The sequence below is a fragment of the Solea solea genome, chromosome 19, assembly GCF_958295425.1.
Source record: "Solea solea chromosome 19, fSolSol10.1, whole genome shotgun sequence".
NCBI classification, from domain to species: Eukaryota; Metazoa; Chordata; class Actinopteri; order Pleuronectiformes; family Soleidae; genus Solea; species Solea solea.
This window is the reverse complement of record NC_081152.1, coordinates 1,129,242-1,151,006: the sequence shown is the minus strand read 5'-3', so window position 1 is coordinate 1,151,006 and position 21,765 is coordinate 1,129,242. Positions and strand designations below refer to the sequence as shown.

General features: G+C 41.0%; 3 protein-coding genes and 1 long non-coding RNA gene across 8 annotated transcripts in view; 1 reads left to right on the top strand and 3 right to left on the bottom strand.

The window, feature by feature from the left end:
- Nucleotides 1–1,151, bottom strand: part of grin1a (glutamate receptor, ionotropic, N-methyl D-aspartate 1a) — a 37,772-nt gene extending 36,621 nt beyond the window's left edge. For 2 of the 5 annotated variants that reach the window (XM_058616910.1, XM_058616911.1), the window contains exon 1: nt 480–1,150. In XM_058616910.1, the coding sequence (XP_058472893.1) occupies nt 480–728 (249 nt within the window). In that variant the 5' untranslated portion in view covers nt 729–1,150. Of the gene's footprint in view, nt 1–479 lie in introns of all 5 variants that reach the window. The other 3 variants (XM_058616909.1, XM_058616912.1, XM_058616913.1) reach the window with 3 other exon arrangements.
- Nucleotides 1,152–1,176: 25 nt separating this feature from the next.
- On the top strand, nt 1,177–2,527 carry LOC131446023 (uncharacterized). Its single transcript, XR_009233874.1, has 3 exons — nt 1,177–1,264; nt 1,576–1,642; nt 2,165–2,527. It is a non-coding gene; the product is annotated as an uncharacterized LOC131446023 (long non-coding RNA).
- A 4,145-nt stretch (nt 2,528–6,672) lies between these two features.
- zgc:92275 (cholesterol 7-desaturase nvd) lies at nt 6,673–12,947 on the bottom strand. Its single transcript, XM_058617636.1, has 7 exons — nt 12,310–12,947; nt 10,491–10,679; nt 9,307–9,485; nt 8,859–8,984; nt 7,829–7,948; nt 7,582–7,758; nt 6,673–7,152 (listed from the first exon to the last, which is right to left on the bottom strand). The coding sequence occupies exons 1-7, from the start codon at nt 12,677–12,679 to the stop codon at nt 6,991–6,993; spliced, it is 1,323 nt and encodes a 440-aa protein (XP_058473619.1). The 5' UTR covers nt 12,680–12,947; the 3' UTR covers nt 6,673–6,990.
- Nucleotides 12,948–14,584: 1,637 nt separating this feature from the next.
- On the bottom strand, nt 14,585–20,766 carry LOC131446282 (bile salt-activated lipase-like). The gene is made up of 11 exons (XM_058617418.1): nt 20,680–20,766; nt 19,599–19,746; nt 18,439–18,558; nt 18,158–18,355; nt 17,955–18,085; nt 17,640–17,747; nt 17,420–17,534; nt 16,336–16,522; nt 16,037–16,240; nt 15,341–15,550; nt 14,585–14,805 (listed from the first exon to the last, which is right to left on the bottom strand). Exons 1-11 carry the CDS (start codon nt 20,740–20,742, stop codon nt 14,613–14,615), a joined length of 1,677 nt encoding a protein of 558 aa, XP_058473401.1. The 5' UTR covers nt 20,743–20,766; the 3' UTR covers nt 14,585–14,612.
- Between the last annotated feature and the right edge of the window lie 999 nt (nt 20,767–21,765).

Below are 21,765 nucleotides of genomic sequence, written 5' to 3'. Positions count from 1 at the left end.
CACACCTTCAAATGTTGTATTTAGTCAAATTCGGCATTAAAAAAATCCACATTCCGATTGACCTCAGTGACACAAAGTGACCACACGAGGCAGCAGAGGACCAGCAGCTTCTATGTGTGTGATGTTAAAATCACTGATTTTCTCTGTGGACTTTGGTGTGGGAGATTGAGTGGTTTACAAACAGTCTGTGTCACAGTGAGATAAAGACGTGAACGTGTGACTTAGAGATCATAGACTTAAACTGACGTAGATTTTATTGAGTAAGTCTTTTGTTTACATCGTGTTTCACTGGCGTCGCCGGCCAGCAGCCATGTTTTCACATGAGGCCAAAAGCAGTGGTTTACTGTAGTCTGGTTCGATCAGGGGCCCCGGGGTCTCCTGAAAGCCTCTGCCTCCAACACTGATCCACACTGACAGATGAAGATGATGAAGATGATGACATGAGATGAATGGAGGGCTGTGTTTGTGGTGAGGTGTACCTGACTGGAGATGAGGTCCTCGCAGACGGACAGCGCCATCTGGATCGCGTTGAGTTTGTGCGTGACAGAGATGGCGGTCAGCTTGAACTTGTCCCGGCCGTAGACCTGGTTGGCCTGGGTCACGGCGTCTTTGAAGACCTGCTCGTACCTCTTCTGGCTCAGGACGGCGCCGATGTTCACAATTTTCGGCTCGCAGCCGGCCCGCGCGCACGAGCACGAGAAGAGCGCCACCAGCAGGTATAGACGCATCGCGGCGAGGAGCGCCGAGCGGCACAGTGCGGCAGAGGCAGCGGTAGCAGTAGCGGCAGCGCGGCGGCGGCTCGAGCAGCTGGTGGATCAGGACCAGAACCAGGACCAGGATCTTTGCGCGTCTGCAGGAGCAGGTGGGCGGTGAGCGCGAGGGAGGAAGGCAAAAAAAAAAAAAAAAAAAGATGGAAGGAGAAGAAAAATGTGTAAGTGCGGAGGAATGTGCGGAGACTGAGATCAGCGCTGTGTTCAGAGCTCACAGCAGCGAGGACTCAGGAGGTGCTGCTTCTGTCTCCGGTTCTGTCCCCGGTTCTGTCTCCGGTTCTTTCTCCGGTTCTGTCCCCGGTTCCCGGTTCTCCGCCGCTCCTCTGCGGTCTCTCCTCGGGCTCGGGTCTGTGAGGAGCGGCTGCTGTCCTTGGTGCTGACAGCTGTGCATGCGCGCCGCGGTTCCTGTGCGCGCTCCCGCCGTATAGACTCTGGGCTTTGCGTTGGCGCTGCTGATGCTGACTATACTGAGGATGATGAAGAAGATGATGAAGGTGATGCAGGAAGAAAAGCTTTTTTTTTTTAGAATAAAAATAATAATAAGACTTATTTAAGCTTCACATGAGTCCACTGGAGTTTGATTTATTTATTGTATTATTATTGTATCGTGTAAAACATAAACACATTTCTAAGGAAATAAAAGTAAAGAAGTGTCCACTATGGTAAAATATACATCATAGCATTTGGTGAACAAATAAGTCACAGGAGCAAAATCATTATTATACTTGTTTATGTTAATTGTCCTAAAAGTTTAAATTTGATTGAGAAAAATTGTTTTTTTTCTCTTCTTTATTTACCTGCACAGCTTTGATTAGCGCTGCAGAAGAGGAGGAGAGTGAAGATGATGAGGATGATGAAGGAGCAGGTCAGAGGTCAGTGCTGTCACTCCATAGTGGAGGCAGATCTGCTCCTCCCACAGTGGGCGGAACTCGTGGACACTGATTAATCACATGCAGCAACGGCTCAGTCAAGTGTCTTAAATCACGCATGTGTGTGGACTGTGAATGTTAATGTTGTTGTTGTTGTTAAGCTGTAACTCTTTGTTGTGTTGAAGTGACTGTTCACGTACGTACACACACACACACACACACACACACACACACAGGAGCTGAATCAACCCTTGATGGTTGCCAAGGAAACAAGATTTTTTTTTCTCCCCCATCACACACACACACTTGGGATCTTGTTGCAGGGGCGTTCCAATGATTTGCAGGGCCACAGGCTGGGGCTGGGGGGGCGGGGCCTCAAGGAGGAAAGGACAGATTAAAGGAGCATTCACACATCTTTCATTTTTCTGTTTGGTTCATGTTCCCAAAATCAAACTTTAAATTGTAAACAAAAGTCATGTGATCACAAATACTGATCAGTTATTGGTGCTTGATGTTCTCTTTCAGAGTCAGGGTTGTTTTGGTCCACATCATGACATCATGACGTCAGGAGGAGGAGGAGGAGGAAGAGGAGACGTCCAACAACAACAGCAGAGAGGAAAAAAGACTCTTCATGAACTGTTTTTAAACATAAACACACACACAAACACATTATTGTAGATTTTTAAACTGTAATATATTCATACATGACACACACAGTCAAGTTCACTCCTGCCCACACAGACAAAATACACACACACACTACAACAGTAGTGAGGACATTCATCACTCATGGGTGAGTCTCAGTTCTAACTGTTAAAACCAGGTCAGAACTCATTTTAAGGTGTAAACAGACTAAATGTCCTCACTGAGGGTTTTTTTAGGCCCTAATGAAGACGCGCACGCACACACACACACAAACAAACAAACACACACACACACACACACACACCACCTACACAGTTCTCTGCAGAGCTAAGAGGGAGGAACCAATCTCTCATTACACAATCATGCTGCTCATACAGTTTATATATATGTATGTGTGTGTGTGTGTGTGAATATCTCTCCTCAGCTGCTCACAAACCTTTACAGAGCCACGATAGAGAGCATCCTGTGTCTCAGTGTGACGGTGTGGTACGGCAGCTGCACGTCACAAAACAGGAAGGACTTAGCCCGGGTGGTGAGAACTGCACAGGGGATTGTGGGCCGCCGTCTACCTGATCTGGATTCTGTTTACACCGCACGACTCCAGAGGAGGGCCAGACGGATAGCAACAGACCCCACCCATCCGGGCAACGCTCTTTTTGCACCACTTCCATCAGGAAAACGGTACAGGATCATCAGATCCTCCACCAAAAGACTCAGGGACAGCTTCTTCCCCAGAGCTGTGAAATCAATAACCCCCTCCCCGTAGTGGACGACACAGGTCTTGCACTAAGCTGCACTTTATATTTATATTTAGGGTTCGAGCAACAAGGTTGCAAGAACCCTATTGAAACTGGAAGGATTATTATTATTATTATTATTATTATTCTTATTATTCCTTAAAGTAAATCGCCTTTTTGAGGCCTTTCCCATACCCCAAAACTCACAGATTTTTGTGACCGCATCAATCCTGGTGTAAATTTACGTCTGAAAAAGGTTCGGGGAATGTGCGTCGAAAATTGAATGTGGGAGGGGCCAATAAGTGCGGCGCCACCTGTCCAAATTCACCATGACCAACACAATTATCGCACATGCACGAAATTCGGTACACATGTGTAGTGGGTCAGGATGAAGAAAAAATTACATTATGACCATGATCCAAACCCAACAGGAAATCCGCCATCTTGGGTTGATTGGCCATTTTTTGGCGATTTTGGCGAATTCGCAGCAATGGTATTTGAACTAACTCCTCCTAGAGTTTTCGTGCGATCACCTTCAAACTTGGTGAGGTCCCTGTGGACCAGTTGAGGAGCTCACGGTATCAAAAGTTTTTTCAAATGTCGCACGGCGCACGAGATAGGGGGCGGCAAAGTTCGTGATGATTCTGATGTTTCGCATCAGAAAAAAAAAACTCTTATAACTTTGCGATGGAAGGTCCGATCCGAACCAAACTTGCTGTGATTGATGATGGGCCATGGCTGAAGACGTCTATGAAAAAACGGTGAAGTTTGAAAACAGCGCCTCCTTGTGGTGAAAGAAAATACACACAAAAAAAGTTTTTTTATGATTTCGGGAATAACTTTTACACAGATAATCGTACCGCACTCAAAATTGGTGACAACAGTCAAAACACATGGTAGATGATGCGTGATCAATATGACGACAAATCGTTTAACGGTGTTGCCATGGCAATGACGCAAAGTCGGATTTTTGGGACAAAAAATCAAACTGCTACAACTTCGCGAATCCTGGTCCGATCTGAACCAAACTTGCTAGGATTGATGATAGTTCGGCCCTAAAGACGTTCATATGAAAATATTCAATTTCGAAAACAGCGCCCCCTAGTGACAGTAGACAATATGACAGCTGGTATTTCAATTATCTCCTCCGAGAGCTTTTGTGCGATCACCTTCAAACTTGGTGAGATCAATGTGGACGAGTTGAGCATCAAAAGTTATCAAAAGCTTTTTAAAATATTGTATGGCGTAGGAGATAGGGGGCGCCAAAATTGGAGATAATAATAATTTTTCGCAACAGACAATGAAACTCTTATAACTTCGCGATGGAAGATCTGATCCCAACCAAACTTGCTATAGTTGATGATGGTTAGTTGCTGAAGACGACTATGTTGCTGAAACGGTACATTTTGAAAATAGCACCTCCTGGTGGTGGTAGAAAATTCTAAAAAAACAAACTGTTACAACTTTGCCAATCCTGGTCCGATCTGAACCAAACTTGCAAGGATTGATGACAGTCCGGCCCTGAACACGTCTATATGAAAATATTCATTTTCAAATACAGCGCCCCCTGGTGACAGCAGACAGAATTACATTTATAGTTTTTGATGCTGCTCCAACAGGGATTGTTGTATCCACTTGAAACTTAGTATGTGGGACCCCAGACCCTTCCTCAACATGTCCGTAAAAGGTCACCTCCCTACAGGAAGTGGAACGCCCAAAACAGGAAGTAAAGTCTTACATTGTCCGATTGACACGAAACTGGATATGTGAGTTACGGGACCTTCCCTGAACATGTTTCCGGAGACGCCGTTGACTGAACAGGAAGTCGGCCATTTTAAACAGGAAGTGCCCTCTAACTTTGCTGTACGTTGTCCGATCTGCACAAAACCTTATATGTGACACCAGGGACCTGTCCTGAGCATGTCCGTAAAAGGTCACCTCCCTACAGGAAGTGGAACGCCCGAAACAGGAAGTAAAGTCTTACATTGTCCGATTGACACAAAACTAGATATGTGAGCTACGGGACCTTCCCTGAACATGTTTACGGAGACGAACAGGAAGTCGGCCATTTTAAACAGGAAGTGCCCTCTAACTTTGCCGTACGTTGTCCGATTTGCACAAAACCTTATATGTGACACCAGGGACCTGTCCTGAGCATGTCCGTAAAAGGTCACCTCCCTACAGGAAGTGTAACACCCGAAACAGGAAGTAAAGTCTTACATTGTCCGATTGACACAAAACTAGATATGTGAGTTACGGGACCTTCCCTGAACATGTTTCCAGAGACGAACAGGAAGTTGGCCATTTTAAACAGGAAGTGCCCTATAACTTTGCCATACGTTGCCGATCCCCCCCGAAATTTGGATCGACATGTGCGGGGACGCCGCTGAAAATAACTAGTACTGAAAATAACTAGTACCGCGCGCGGTGAATGAACGGGTGAGAGCGCGAGGCACGCGGGGAGCCGTGGCACACGGCGACCCGCGTGGGTCGGCTCGAACCCGTTCAGAACCGCGCGCGGTACTAGTTATTTTTATATTTATCATACGACTGCCCCTTTTTCCCCCTGTACATACATTTCCCTGCACTGTTCACTTGCAATTTGCACACTTCACCTGCAATAACCTTTCTTGTTTTCTGTTTTGTTCATTTCTATTTCAATGTTGCTGAGAGTCTCGGGAGGAAATTTTGTTATGCTTGCATTATAACAATAAAGAATCTTGAATATATGTATATATATATGTATATACATACATATATGTATGTTGTACATATCTGTTCGCGTCTTCTTCTTCTTCTCATGATCATTTTGCAGCAGGCTTCACAGTGAGAGGTGTAACGCTGCCCTCTGCTGTTTGACGTCCTCAATCACAGGCAAACACACAGTGATGACTCAGTGCAGTCAATGACATTTACACTGGTTTACACCTGAACACAAGTGCTTTAAACGATTTTTTTAAACAAAGGTTCAACTTTAACAAACGTACGTGAGGTTTTACTTACGATCAAACTGAGTCACCACATCTTTGTTCCTCTCTCCATGTCCATCTTCAGCGTCCTCTACTGTGACATGAACACGTGTGTCTGACGTCTGAGGTCATGCTTTGTCTCACTGAGGACCATTGCTCCTCTGATGTGTTTCTCATGTACACTAAATTATACATGTGACACTCTTCTGTCCTCAGTCGTCTCACAGCTGCTGCAAAACAAAACACGCTGCACATCAATATACGTCCATTTCTCATTTGTCTTTGGAACAAGAGACAGAGACACACACAGAGACAGAGACAAACACAGAGAAAGAGACACACACAGAGACAGACACACACAGAGACAGAGACAGACACAGAGACAGAGACACACACAGAGACAGACACACAGAGACAGAGACACACACAGAGACAGAGACACACACAGAGACAGAGAAACACAAAGACAGAGACACACACACAGAGACAGAGACACACACAGAGACAGACACACACAAAGACAGAGACACACACAGAGACAGAGACACACAAAGAGACAGAGACACACACAGACACAGAGACACACACAGACACAGAGACATACAAAGTTCTTTAAAGAAAACAGACAAAACACCTTAACACACTTTTAACTTTAACTAACTTTAAAACACAGACAAGAGACTCAGAGCAGAGAGTGAGTTTTATTTAATGCTCAGTCGTAGGAAAGATTCAATGTTAATATACAACATGAATTTAAAACTACATTAATAAAAATAAAAGAAATAAAACATTAAAAGAAAAAACAAGGACTAAATTAATTTCAGTTTCAACAAAATAGACAGAATATCAACACTTTTTACAGTCACTCTCCCTCTTTACTTTATTGTATAGAAAGTGTAAAGTGTCCCTGAGACCAGCACTGTGGTCCACATGCATGTGGTCCACATGCATGTGGTCCACATGCATGTGGTCCACATGCATGTGGTCCACATGCATGTGGTCAGAAGTGAAGCGTGTCCCTGCGCTGCTGCAGCTGTGGACTGTTGTCACTGTAGAACTGACTGAACCAGCGCCGGTGCCTCTGGATGCTGGAGTCCTCCTTCGTTAGAAGAGGTTTGGAGACGTATTTCTTATTGTTCCAGATCATTACGTCCCGCTCAAACTACACACACACACATGAAAACAGGATTGAATTACTAAACAGCCATGACACCACACCACAGCCCAGAGAAAATCAGTGATTTTAAAATCACACACACAGGAGTTGTTGAAACTCTGCTGCCTCCATCACGAGATTCAAATCTCTTATTTTGCAAAATTCAGCATTTAAAAATCCTTTGTTCAGATTGACCTCAGTGACACAAAGTGACCACACGAGGCAGCAGTAGACAGCGGTTGTTATTCTACAACTGTCAAAATACATTAGAGGTAACAGGAAGTAGTCACACTTCACATTTCAGGTTAAAGGATCAGGTGATATAATATAAACACTTCTATTCTGGGTCATATTCATATAATACGGTGATGATACACTTAAAGAAAAAGTGTGTGTGTGTGTGTGTGTGTGTGTGTGTGTGTGTCTGTGCTGCACCTGAACACACTCCACTCTGAGGATGAACTTGGGAATCAGGGCTGGAACATTGGCCTGGTAGTAGATGGTGTGAGTGACAAACTGCAACAGAGGCTCCACCGGAGTCACACTCTGTAATATCAGACCTCGACCCAGAAAACTGTGCTCAAAATGCAACCACACCAGACCTGGACCCACCTGAAACACACATTTCACCCTAAACCTCCATGTTCAATGTGTTCCTGTGATTTGATTGGACTGAACCAACCTGTCTGGCCACGACATGAACATCCAGCAGAGAGAAGTGTTGTCCAAACACAGTCAGTGTGTGTTGGAGGAACATGCGAGAGCAGTGTTTGTTGGGCTCTGACTCCGGTTCCCACTGAGCCTGAAAGAAGACCAGTGGCAATCACACACAGAAATCCACTCTGATCTGAATAAATCAAGTATCAAAAAGTGGAAATCATTCACCTAAAAAACAACATTTCAAATCACTCCTGACAAACGTGACAAAATTCCTCCTCATCTGTTCAGACTTCGCTGAGATATACATTTGAATTTCCCTTCAAATCTGTAATCTGGATCAGATCTGGATGAAACTTAATCTGATCCTGCACACATGTACCAAACTACAGTCAAATCCGATCGATAGAGATTCATTTAACGTGTCGCCCATTATAAGTCAATGGGACTGGTTGTTTTGTCACATGTGATCATCTACGTGATCATCACTCAAACATTCATCCTGATCCTGTTCAATGGGACTGAACCATGTTACGTTCAAATAGACGCCAAATCTGTAATCTGGGTCAGATCCAGATGAAATTTAGTCTGATGTTAGAGTGTGGGATTATGCATACACATACCAAATTTTTAAATTTGTGTGTCTCAGTTTTTTTCTGAATTAACAGAGATAGATTTACTACACTTGGAAGGAAAAAAGCAGATTTCGGCGTTTTTTCTGTGTCTGAAAGTTGCTTAAAATCATTCATTCCCTTGTCAAGAGCTTTATTTTGAAGGAAGTACAGCGGACGTCCTGCTTGTTTTAAATGAAAACAATCCAGTTTGACTTTGTTTTGTGTTTGAGACGATCAATAAATCACGAGTGAAAAGTCAGTGCTTTACTTTCTTGGACCAAAGTAAAGAGCTAAGACACATTTTCACTGATAAGAAACCACTTTACTTCCACTGACGTCAGCTCTCAGCTTCTGAGTATTTTGTAAGAGCAGAAAACACATTTCAGGAAAAACAATATCACGTTCATTAACAAAAGCAAACACCATTAAAATAGATCCTACTTTCCAGATGTGCTGCAGAAACGTGCAGATTCTGGTGCCGGTGAATCGTAGATCTGTGCCGCTGATGAAACCCGGCGTGTGCAGGAAATTGAGGTGAGCAAAGTCTCCGATATTCTCAGGAAGCTCCTGTAGATCAGAGAGGAGGTCACTGCTGTCAAAGATGGGGTTTTTACCTTTAAAATACCACCAAAATAATCTGGGAGAGATTATTTGAAGGTTGTGTTTTCATCATTGAATGAAGATGGACCGGGAGAAACGTGTTGCAGAGGAACTCGATCGCGGCCGTTACAGCGCAAACGGTTGGCAGCACTTCTTAACGAGGACAGATGTTTCTGGTCACGCCGACGCCAAACTCACTTCAGATTTATTGGACATGATAGTGTTCCATGTGAAAACAGTGATTCATGTTTCAAACTTTCATATCACACTCCCTGACATAAAAAGGCACCTGTATGTGAGCGTTGATGAAGTGTTCCGTCCTCCCTCGATAAACCCACTGTCCCTCTGTGATCTCCTTCTGCTCTGGAACGGTCCACTGAGGATCTTCTCCGTCACAGTGAAACCAGACCAGGATCTGGTTGTTGACCTCACAGCTCGGCCACGGATGCACCTTTGCGAAATGAGGCACTGAAAAAAAAGAAGAAGAAGCTGAAAAATGACAGAAAGTAGAAAATATTCACATTTAAGAAGCTGGAAAATGACAGAAAGTAGAAAATATTCACATTTAAGAAGCTGGAAAATGACAGAAAGTAGAAAATATTCACATTTAAGAAGCTGGAAAATAACAGAAAGTAGAAAATATTCACATTTAAGTAGCTGAAAAATGACAGAAAGTAGAAAATATTCACATTTAAGAAGCTGGAAAATGACAGAAAGTAGAAAATATTCGAATTTAAGAAGCTGGAAAATGACGGAAAATAGAAAATATTCACATTTAAGAAGCTGAAAAATGACAGAAAGTAGAAAATATTCACATTTAAGAAGGTGGAAAATGACAGAAAGTAGAAAATATTCACATTTAAGAAGCTGAAAAATGACAGAAAGTAGAAAATATTCACATTTAAGAAACTGAAAAATTACAGAAAGTAGAAAATATTCACATTTAAGAAGCTGGAAAATGACAGAAAGTAGAAAATATTCACATTTAAAAAGCTGAAAAATGACAGATTTTCGTGCTAATGTACTCACTGAAGTCTCCACATATAAAGCTTGCTTTGACCCTTGCAGTTACACACGTTAACCACTAGATGATGCACAACATCGTTTGACGGTTTAAAAAAAGGTATAAAAACAAAAAACGTGATAGCAGTTTGTGTTTTTTGTGTTAAAATAAGAGCCGTGAGCGTCTTATTGACCACACAAAAAAGCCTGCGTTTACGTTCATACTTGTTTGTGAATGCTTTGTATTTATTTCTCACGTATTTATCTGCGTAGGCTTCATGTAGACCAACGCTAGCAAACTTTTGCTCACATGACCCGAAAAGTTTGACCTTTGACCATTTGCTTCAATCACATCAGAACACAAACAATGAAAAATACAGGAATATTCAAGGAAAACAATTGAGGTTCAAAGCGTATAAAGTTACATGATCCGATTTTTTAAATGAAACAATCATTGTACGCTCTTCGTACCTTTTTCGGCGTACGGAATCTTCACGCACTTCCCGTCATTTCCACCAAACTGCCACCCGTGAAACGGACACTCGATGCAGTTTCCCACCACCCGTCCTCCGACGGCCAGGTTAGCGCCCAGGTGAGGACAGTAGGCATCCAGCGCATAAACTCTCCCATCCAAGCCTCGGAATACTGCCACCTGCTGTCCTGGATGAGTCATTACAGCAGGAAATATATCAGATACATGATAACTCAACGTCAACTTTAATGTTATTGGAACATAATTTGATGTGTAGGGAAACAGCAGGACACAGAAAGACATTCAAATAAATTAAACTACAGTACTCAGATTAAACTACAGTACTCATGTTAATTACAGTACTCACATTAACTACAGTACTCACATTAACTACAGTACTCAGATTAACTCAGATTAAACTACAGTTTAGTGTAAATAATGGATTAATTGAATAACTGGTTTGGTGTAAATAATGACTATATTAATACAGGGGTCTACCAAGGGGCAGAAGTCTAGAGGAGTGCCCCAAAACATTGTTGGCATACTGAATGAGCCGACTGTCACGACTGTAATACGACTGTAATTTTGATGCAGTTATTGTAAAATAATCTGTGTATTTTGTGTTTTACACAGATTATCTTTTAAATGGTGACAGTTGCTGTTTTAAACACTGAAGTCCGTCTGTGACTCCGTAACCACAACATCCACCTCCATGACACCTGAACATAAAGAAGAATGTGTCACTAAGCAGCTGAATGTGTGAACACGTTAAACAAAAGCGTTTGTTTGTAAAAGGATCTTGTTCGTCTTGTCTTCCCTGACAACTAAACCACTCCAACGAAACACACAAAAAACAATAGACAGTAAAAAGATTTAAACAAATGTAATGGATTTAGAATCAAATGCATTGATGAGTTCATGTGTGGTTTTTACCACAATAACAATCATTACAAGCAGCTCATGAAAACTGTAGGATTTCAATGTTAATGAGTAAGTTTTACTTTGTACTCTTCTTATTTGTCTTTTCTTTCTTCTTAATCTTCTTCTTTGTATTCTGCCCCCTTGAACAAAACAACCGATCCCTCTGTGAAAAACACTATTGTGGTCTGGTATGAGGCACAGGTAAATATCTAGAGGACTTACCTGTGCTGTCTTGTTTTTCACCGATCTGGGGCAATGAACATTTCAGCCCAGCCAAGAATGATTTAGGATTTAACATTTGGTTAAATAAGGGTATAACTAAGCTTTTAGACCTATATAAGGACAATACTTTGATGTCGTTTGATGATCTTGAAGGTCGAAGTCGTGAAGTTCGACCTCCCAAACAAACCCTTCTTTAAGTATTTGCAACGTAGAAGTTTTAGTCTGGCTCGCCTCAAACACTGGAATCATTCTCCACACACAACTGATTCAGCGAGGGGCTTATTGCGCGAGTACACAACATTATGATCAACAACAATAAAGGCAAGACATGTATGTATATATATATATATATATACATATATATATATATATATATATATATACATATATATATATATATATATATATATATATATACACATATATATATACACATATATATATATATACATATATATATATATATATATATATATATATATAACCCTAACCCAATTTAATAAAGACATGTTTTTTTTTAAAAAATCATAGATTAATAATCTATGCGTTGATTAGTTGTTATCCGTACAGCTCCACACTTGGTGTTTGAAAAAAGACTTTTACGCACAGATTACGCACGAGAGTCTTCACATAACTTAAACAAACGTCATGTTTGTGACGTGTTGGTGTTCTCACCTAAAACTGTCACATCCTTCACGTCGCCTCTCTCCAGCATGGACGAGTCCAGGATCCGGTACCAGCCGTTCGGGTAAACCGGGGGCAGATCCCCAGTCTTCCTCCTGCGGCGCACCTCGTTCGCCACCTGCGCTCTAGACCTTCGCTTGTCGGTCACGTATCCGACCTCGTCCAGGCTCCTGCGCAGCAGCAGCGGGCAGAAGATCAGCCGGTACAGCCAGAGCAGGCCGAGCAGCACGGACACCGCGGCCGTCACGCACAGCACTGCGCGCACCGGACACCCGGGGAGCACCGCCTCTGTCCACAGCGGCTCCCCGCTGACCTGCTGCTGGACCATCATCATCATCATCATCATCATCATCATCACCATCAGAACCACAGCCGCTGTCTTCACTGTCACCAGACTCCTGACCTCTGTGTCTCCTGCAGAGTCAAGGTGTTGCTTTAGTTTCAATGAATCTGATTTGAATTTAAGCCACGCCCACTAAAATGTAAGAGCTGGATTAAAATGAACCAAAATTGTAATAAGATTAACTAGTTTAATCTAGAAGTTTAAATTGAAATGTTGATTTTTTCCCTTTTAAATTAACAGAAATAACGTTAAATCAAATCACATGGCTTCAGCATGTGTTCACTGCCTTTTGTCTGCGCCCACCCCTGCTCTGCTGCTGTATACACACAAACGTTCCCTCAGTCAGGTCTGATAGTTTTGCCTGACAGACTGTTATCAGAGGAAGGACACAACCAACAAATAAAAATAATAATTATTTTTATTATTATTATTATTATTATTATTATTATTATTATTATTATTAATAATAATAATAATAATAATAATAATGTTTCAACAACAACTACAAAAATAATAAGAAGTTACATACTTTAAGTTCCTTTATGTTAAACTGAAGAACAAACAAAAAAGTCTTCTTCTATTTAAGTCAATTTAGTCGGCACTGGCTTTGCTGTGAGCGCCCCCTGCTGCAGAGAACTAAGTAAACACTGATTTTAGCCACTTAACAAAAGACTCAAGTGATAAAATTGTGTCTTTATCTCACTGCGAGACGTACTTTTCCAACAGGAAACGGAAGTTTGTAAACCACTCACTCACACCCCAAACCCCAGAGAGAAAATCAGTGATTTTCGCTCACGGGGACACAGGAGCTGCTGGTCCTCTGCTGCCTCATGTGGTCACTTTGTGTCACTGAGGTCAATCAGAACAAATGAATTCATAACAATTCACAAAATAAGAGATTTGAACTTAGTGATGGAGGCAGCAGTGGATCAACAGCTCCTGTGTGTGTGATGTTAAAATTAAACCACTCACTCTCCCACACCAAAGTCCATAGAGAAAATCAGTGATTTCAACATCACACACACACACACACACAGGAGTTGTTGATCCACTGCTGCCTCCATCATTAAGTTCTAATGTCTTATTTTGTCACTTCTGTGTTTGAAATCCTTCATTCAGACACAAACAGTGACACAAAGTGACCACATGACACAGCAGAGGACCAGCAGCTAAAATCAATTATTTTCTCTATGGACTTTGGTAAATGGAGGGGGGGGGGGGTTGATGATTGATTTATATTGTTGTTTGTTTCTTTATTTATTTTATCTGTCACATTGTAGACGTTCTCATTACTGGTGGCTGCAGCACATAGATACACTGAGTAAGGGTTCACTGTCACGTTCACTCAGGTCAGTTTAGCGTCTGCTCTTCATCCGAGTGTCTGGACTGCGAGTATGGACACACACGCACACACGCACGGACACACGCACGGACAAACGCACACACACACGCACGCACGTACGCGCACACACACACACACACACACAGACACAGACAGACAGACACAGACAGACACACACACACACACTAACGCTCTGTCGGGTAAGGAAGATTCCTGACAACACGCTAAGCAAACAGCACCCTCTTGTGGTTTCAGGCGAGTCATGCTCTGTTTTTGTTGTTATCTTTAAAAAGTAGGTCCTCTTCTCATGTGTGAGCGTTTGGGAAACACTGATATAGAGTGAAGCAGTGGTTCTCAAACACTGGGTCGGGACCCACAGATGGGTCACGGTAGATTTTTTTTTGGATCCCCAACCAAATTTCCCAAATATTGAGTTAAAATGAATGTGAATATGTTTTATAGATCATGTTTAAAAATGTGTTTTTAATTCATTTACCAAACATTACTTGAAAAGTGTCAAAAGGTGTTGACAGACGGGACTAAAAAGAATCGGGTTGAACCATTACAAAAGCCACAGCCTGTGTTTTTAAATCCATGAAGTTTATTGAATCAGTGAGCAGCAGAGCTGTGATTGGACGGGAGGCTGGGAATGGTGCTGGCCCACAGGTGAACAAAGCGTGACCTCATTTCCTGTCCGGTGGAGCTGTCGTTCATCTTGGCGCTGATGTCCAGGAACTTTTGTCCAGCACTGGTGAACTGAGGCCAGACCACAGGAACCGTCAGGCTCCCTCTGCTGGGATCTCTGTGAAATTACAACCTCCTTACTTTTATCGTGAACCCTCTTCTGAGCATCAAGATACTCAGGCCGCCTGGAGTTATAAGGGCCCGAGCCACGGATGGCAGGGGCTGAAACGGCTCCTGGCACGAATTTGTGCGAGGTCAGGTCTGGTGAAAATGCGATATTGGCATCGTTCCTATTGGCAAGAGCTCTATATCGCCCCCTAGGTTTCACAGAATTTCCCGAAACTTGGTGAGAAGATGTTATCGACCAAGACGAACAAAAAAGTCGGCCGTAACCATGGTCTTAACGCAACAGGAATTCGGCCATTTTGTATTTTGGCGTTTTGAGCCCCACGTAAATAAGCCCCACGTAATCGCAGCAACCATCGGAATATTGCCAAATTTCAACCAGTCGCCCACAAAACAGGAAGTGCGCTGCAAGTTCGCCGTACATGGAGCGATCTGCTCAAAACTTCACATGTGGGAGAAGAGACTCGGCCAGAAAACATCGGCACATGCAGGCAGCTGCGAGTGTGTGTGTGTGTGTCTTTTTTTACCCAGTCCTGGCGAAGTTGGTCCAGTATGCGATCATGTACCCAGACAGGTCTCTGTGGCGGTCGGCGTAGGCCTTGGGCGTGGTGAAAGGTTTACCGAACACAAACTGCAGGTCGTCGGCGTGGTCGGCTCCCACCCAGGCGTGGTAGGGTTTACCGGGCCCTGCCATCAAACTGGGCTCAGACAGTAGGTAAGAGAAGGTCCGGCCCGATCTGAGAGTCCAACACCATCACACACAGACTTCAACACTTAAACCTGAATTTACTCACAAGTCATTCAAGTTTTACAACCTTTCTTTATGTTATCCAGACATTATGAAGTGATTTATTTATATATAAAAGCATTATTATGCTTTTTGTGTCTTATGTATAACTAACATTAATATGTATATTAATGGTCCTTCTGAGCGTTATTAACTTAACTATAAGAGAACAAAATAAGCCTTATTTAACTATAACTAAGTATTTATTAACAATAACATTAAAAAGTATGCTTAAGTAATGTTTAATTATAGTGAAGTCATGATGATTTGGTGCTATTATAACATAAAAGACCATTTTCAAACGTTAGTTATTATCAGTTATTACTGTAAATAATAAGTATTAACTTCATAGATCATTGAATCGTGTATGAATTCACTTGAATGAGAAGAATAAATGGTTCGTAAACCTTATAAAAGTGTAACGAGTCGTGCTTACGCGGCGTGAGCAGCGTGCAGGTGAACGGCCGTCTGAGTGGGAACCAGGAAGATGAAATCAGTGCCGACGTCCACCGCCGTCCTCTTGATGTCCTCCTGACTCGGTGCGGACGTCCAGCCGGACGAGTACTCAGCGAAGGCGAGCTCTGCGCCAGCCGGACCCTTCTCCTCCGTGTACGCAGCGAGAAGACGCCGAACATCTTCTCTGCACACACATTTAGTTCAGATTTTTTGGGGGAATTTTGGAAAAAATTAAACATCAAAAACGCTTCTCTGCGAAGACGAGTGAGTCGTCCTCACACTGGAGTGTCCTGGCTCTTGTTGCCGAGCGACGGGATGTCCTGCATGGTGAAGAGGTGACCGTCCATGATGTTGACCCCGGCGATGAAGTCCACGTCGGCAGCGTTGTGGAACAGGTTTGCAGGATGATCAGGGAGGAAGTCTCCGTCCATCACAGGAGACAGAAGCAGGTTCCTCACGCCAGGGTCTGAGGTTTCATTCAAGAAAGAAAAACTAAACACACATTTGAAAATATTCACATTTAACAAGCTGAAAAATCACATTATAACTAAACTAAATAGATATCTGTCACACTATTCTACACATCTACCGTCGACCTCTGACCTTTCTGCTGCTGCAACAAGTGAATTTTCCCCCAATAAAATCTAATCTAATCTAATCTAATCTAATCCGACGTGAATTTTTTTTTAACCGTTATTGTTGAGATTTTAAGTGAACGTTGAATACAAAAGTCAAAAGAATGTTTATTTTGTCCATTATGGGTTACCGTAGAGACACGGAGGAGGTCCACGTAGAGCTGAACAGGCTCCTGATATAAATATTTCTAAATTATTTCTACTCAATTTTACACACTAAACCTTTCTCTTTGAACTGGGAAACTGCATGCAGGTCAGGTCTGGCGAAAATGTTCCCAGACTCGTGTGTCGCTCAAGGGCTCTATAGCGCCCCCTAAAGTGAAAACACAGGAAAAATTGAGTTCCACTGAATTTCCAGTAACTTGGTGGGAAAATGTAATTGACCAAGACGAAAAAAAAAAGTCCACCGTAACCATGGCCTCAATGCAACAGGAAGTCGGCTATTTAGAATTTTGGCGTTCATTTTGTATATATGCATGTAGATGAGTAATACATATGGAACTGCTGCATAATCAAGGTGATATATTATGACCCCGCCCACAAATGAGTCTATTTTAAGACAAACCCTCATAGTAAAAAATCACAATATCATTTGCATAAACAACAGTTTTCTCTGTCCAGTGAGAGAAATGAATATAATAGAATGAAATGGACGATTATCATTATTAATGTTATTATTATTATTATTATTATTATTAGTAGTAGATGTAGAGAGAGGAAATGCTCACGGTCTGGAGAGCCCTGCTGGATCATGGGTGAAGCCATGCAGAGAGTTTTGGCGTCGGTGGATCTCAGACAGTTGACCATCCTGTCATCAGTGGGACAGCCCACTTTCACAGCCACCTGGTCACATGATCAAATTCAGAGGACGAGTCAGAAGACGGAAAACATCCAAACATCCATCTATCTTTATCGTGTGTGTGTGTGTGTGCGACAGTGACCTCTGACCTCCTCTGTGACCTTGCGTGGGTTTCTGTTGAGAGCCCACGGACAGAGAGCGACGCCACTCTGTGAGATCGCTCTCCTGAACAGACCTCTGTTGTGAGGAGACAACATCTGTGTACAAGTACACACAGTATTGTATAAAGCAGTACTTAAAATATTCACATTTAAGAAACTGAAAAATCGATGAATGGAATAATCACGGCCTGATATTGTGATTTGGTTCAGGAAAAATTGCTCTAAAGTATTTTTTAGGGTGAAAAAACATGAAATTATTTACCCTTGATTACAAAGTGAGCTCATGCTTTTTTTTCTCCTCACCTGGAAATTGACACTAGCGCCACCTGCAGACTCTCCAAAGATGGTGATGTTGTCTTGGTCTCCTCCAAACGCGTGGATGTTTCTGTGAACCCAGGCGATGGCGGCGTGTTGGTCCCACAGACCATAGTTTCCTGTCACACACACACACACTCACTGTTCTTGTCACATTTCTCAGGTGAAACCTTGGTCCGTCTTGAACTCACCAGGTAAACCCGAGTCTCCGGTGCTGAGGAAGCCCAGCGTCCCCACGCGATATCCCACAGACACCACGATGACGTCGCCTCTGTCCGATATTTCCTGACCGCTGTACAGGAAGTTGTTGAGGAAGTTTGGACCCATGGATCCACCCACCATGAAGCCTCCTCCGTAGAACCAAACCATCACCGGGAGGTTGGACGACACTTGGAGAAGAACAAGAGAAGATTTGATGTTTTTCATCTGACAAACAAAAGTTCTCGTTCTATAATAGAGTTTAAAAAAGTACCGCGTCGACCGTGAGGAACCCAGATGTTGAGATAGAGACAGTCTTCACTTCCCCACGAGGACGTCTGCAGCACACTGAGCTGCAGACAGCGAGGAGCGAACTTTGTGGCCTTCAGGATGCCTGAGCAGAGAAACATGCTTTTATTCATTCCCTTTACAAGCTTTAGGAACACAATTTTATTATTATTTAAATTTAAAACATGTTTTAAATTGAATAAACATCGTTTCATGTCAAGTGTCTGTAGTAACAGTAACTTCTTCACTTCATTAATCTACGTACATTAAATAACACACTGTCACACACCTAATCTCTTTAAAATAAACAGATTGAACTTGATTAACTGTAATCAATGAACACAACTTCATATAAATTAGAAATGCAATTTCTAATTTCTGTTAGTTTAATTTAAACTATTTCATAGACAGTAACCCATTCATTACTTCATTATTCTTAATTAACTGACACAATTTAATTCACTTCACTTTGTTATTGTAATGAATTAACATCATTTCATAGAACTTGTTACTTTCATTTGCACAATTTCATGGATTGAATTAAATTAACACAATTTATTGATAACTTTAATTCAGTATCCACGTGCATTTCATATAACTTGAATTTTAGTTACATTTTAAATGCAGTAAGTATTCTCTATTAACAGGTTTTTAAAAAACTTAATTCCATTATTGAAATGAATGAACAATATAATTTACACATTTGTTAAACAAAACATTTGCAATTCAATTTAAACCAAACACAATTCCATATCATTTGTGAACTTGTTCGTATCTAAACTGCCCCAAATTCATTCATTCATTTAAATAAATGCACACAATTTAAAACTAACAAAAATTCACCTTAATCCATCGACACACAGTATGATTTAATTTATGTCATAGCAACTATATATGTGTGTGTGTATAAAGTTAAGCATGAAGGTCAGATTTGGATTAAACTCACCGCTCCAGCCTATGTGTGTGTGTGTGTAAAGGTTAAGAGTAAAGGTCAGATTAGGATTAAACTCACCACTCCAGCCTATGTGTGTGTGTGTGTGTGTAAAGGTTAAGAGTAAAGGTCAGATTAGGATTAAACTCACCGCTCCAGCCTATGTGTGTGTGTGTAAAGGTTAAGAGTAAAGGTCAGATTAGGATTAAACTCACCACTCCAGCCTGGATGAGGTCTGGGTTTCTCAAAAGTTCCAGGTTTGGCGGCAAAGGGAATTCCTTTGAAAACGTCCACGGAGCGGAAAAGACCAAGAGGAATATTGAGTCCCTGAACACTGCCCCCTGCTGTCTGGACCACGCCCAGCTGCAGACACACACACATACCATACACACACAACTTTGCTTAATATTAAAGAAAATCACCAGTGTCTTAGACATGATTTTAGGTGGATTTAAAGCATGACTAAGAGGGGACCTGAACATTTTTTTTATCTGCTGATAAATTGGTTTCACTTATTACAAATTATTTATTTCAGCATTTCTTAAATGAATATTCAATAAATATAAAGTTAATTTCACGCAAAACTTTACATACTTACTTTAATTTAAACAACTGACTGTAAACATCTTAAAATAAATATTTCTCACACTTCACACAAAAATCTTAAACTTTCATTTTGAATAATGTGATTTTTTTATTTAATTTTTATACCATATTTTATTGAATACTATTTAGTAATCATTTGTAAAGATTTTAAATGACTATTTCAGTTTTACAAAATATTGCATTTTCATAATTTTTATAGATGTATTTAAAAAAAAAATCTAATAAAAAAAAAAATCTGTTAAATACATTATTTACACTATATATATACTATATTTTGCTAATTTTAATCATAAAAGGAGCAGAGAAAGTTTAACTCTGGTCCTTTTTTCCAGAATAACTTTCAATATCTGGCAGTTATTTAGAATTTAACTGCAGTTGCACATGAACACCACATTGTGTGAAATTTGAAATGTGAAACCATATAAAAACAGATTTACAACATTTTTGGAGTTTTTGTCTCAATGGCCAAACAGGCCAACAAAAATGGAAACTATGTACAGGTGTGTTTTTTAAACTTGTTCCCTCTCTGGTGACAAAGATGCTCATTCTTCCTGCGACAAATGACCGCACAGCACAGCACAGCACAAACTGGATTTTTTTTAATTTGATGTCAGAATTACTTAAAAATGTTGTTTGGCCTGAAACACTCATGCATGTCTTTGTTATCAGTGAAAATAGATCCACACTCACAGAAGCTGCGGATGTTGTTCCCAGGAGGAAAACCAGTGGCAGCAGAATCTTCAGAGTCTCCATCCTGGACGACGTTCAGGAAACAGCAGACGCCTCCGCGTGTGTGGGTGTTTTTATACACACACACACGCACTGTTTACCCATGTTACATATATATGTACACATGCTGTACTATCTCTACTTTATGTTTCGCACGCACGCACACACACACACACACATAGACTGTTATATATTATCATATTGAATTGAATACTATTTAGTCATCTTTAGCAATGACAACATTTAACACTTACTTAAAAAATGTTTATGTGAATTTTACCATTTTTTTTAAAAATGTAAATCTTTCAAATCAATTGTTTTAAACATATTTTCTTTAATACTAAAGTCATATTAAAATATACCTCCTAACTAAATAATTTAATTTACTTTTTCAAATGACTTTTATAGTATATATATCTATCTCTCTCTCTCTCTCTATATATATATATATATATATCTCTATATATGTATATATATATATATATATGTATATATATATATATATATATATACATATATAAATATATATATATACAGTAAATTGTGGCCGTTGTGTGGTGTGTTATTATGTTGTTGTGTTTGTTGTGTAGAGCAGATTACAGGTGGTAAATATACAGATTTAAACTCTTTGATGGAAAAGCCAAAGCTGTTGATGTTGCTTTAAAAACACAGGTGGAGAAGTTCTCACATCCTTGAGTCTGTGATAAGATAAAAGCTCCAAAATAACTCATACATTTCCGCTGTTCCACAGTGGACAAACTAAGTAAACATGCTTTAAGTTTTGATGCCGATAGATTTCACACAGAGTACCATTAAAATCAACTCATCTCTTATTTTTTTTCTCCCCAAAATCTTTAAGACACGAAACGCTGGTGAAAACAGACGAAAATTTGCACGCAAGTCAGAACAAGTGAAAGAAATAAATGTTCAAATAAAATAAGAGAAATACATTATAATGATGCAGAATGCCTCAGTAGCGCCTCCTAAAGGTGTCCTGTAGGACAAAGCCCAAAGTAAGTGACACCAAATTAGACCAAATGTGGTGGA

Coding starts and splice junctions, on each gene's coding strand:
- zgc:92275 (XM_058617636.1), bottom strand. CDS start 12,679: ATGGTGATGATGATGATGATGATGATGATGATGATGGTCCAGCAGCAG. Junction 7,759..7,828: donor TTCATGTCGTGGCCAGACAG/GTTGGTTCAGTC, acceptor TGTGTGTTTCAG/GTGGGTCCAGGTCTGGTGTG. Junction 7,153..7,581: donor TCAGAGTGGAGTGTGTTCAG/GTGCAGCACAGA, acceptor GTGTGTGTGTAG/TTTGAGCGGGACGTAATGAT.
- LOC131446282 (XM_058617418.1), bottom strand. CDS start 20,742: ATGGAGACTCTGAAGATTCTGCTGCCACTGGTTTTCCTCCTGGGAACA. Junction 17,535..17,639: donor CACGCAAGGTCACAGAGGAG/GTCAGAGGTCAC, acceptor TCATGTGACCAG/GTGGCTGTGAAAGTGGGCTG. Junction 16,241..16,335: donor AAGAGCCAGGACACTCCAGT/GTGAGGACGACT, acceptor ATGTGTGTGCAG/AGAAGATGTTCGGCGTCTTC.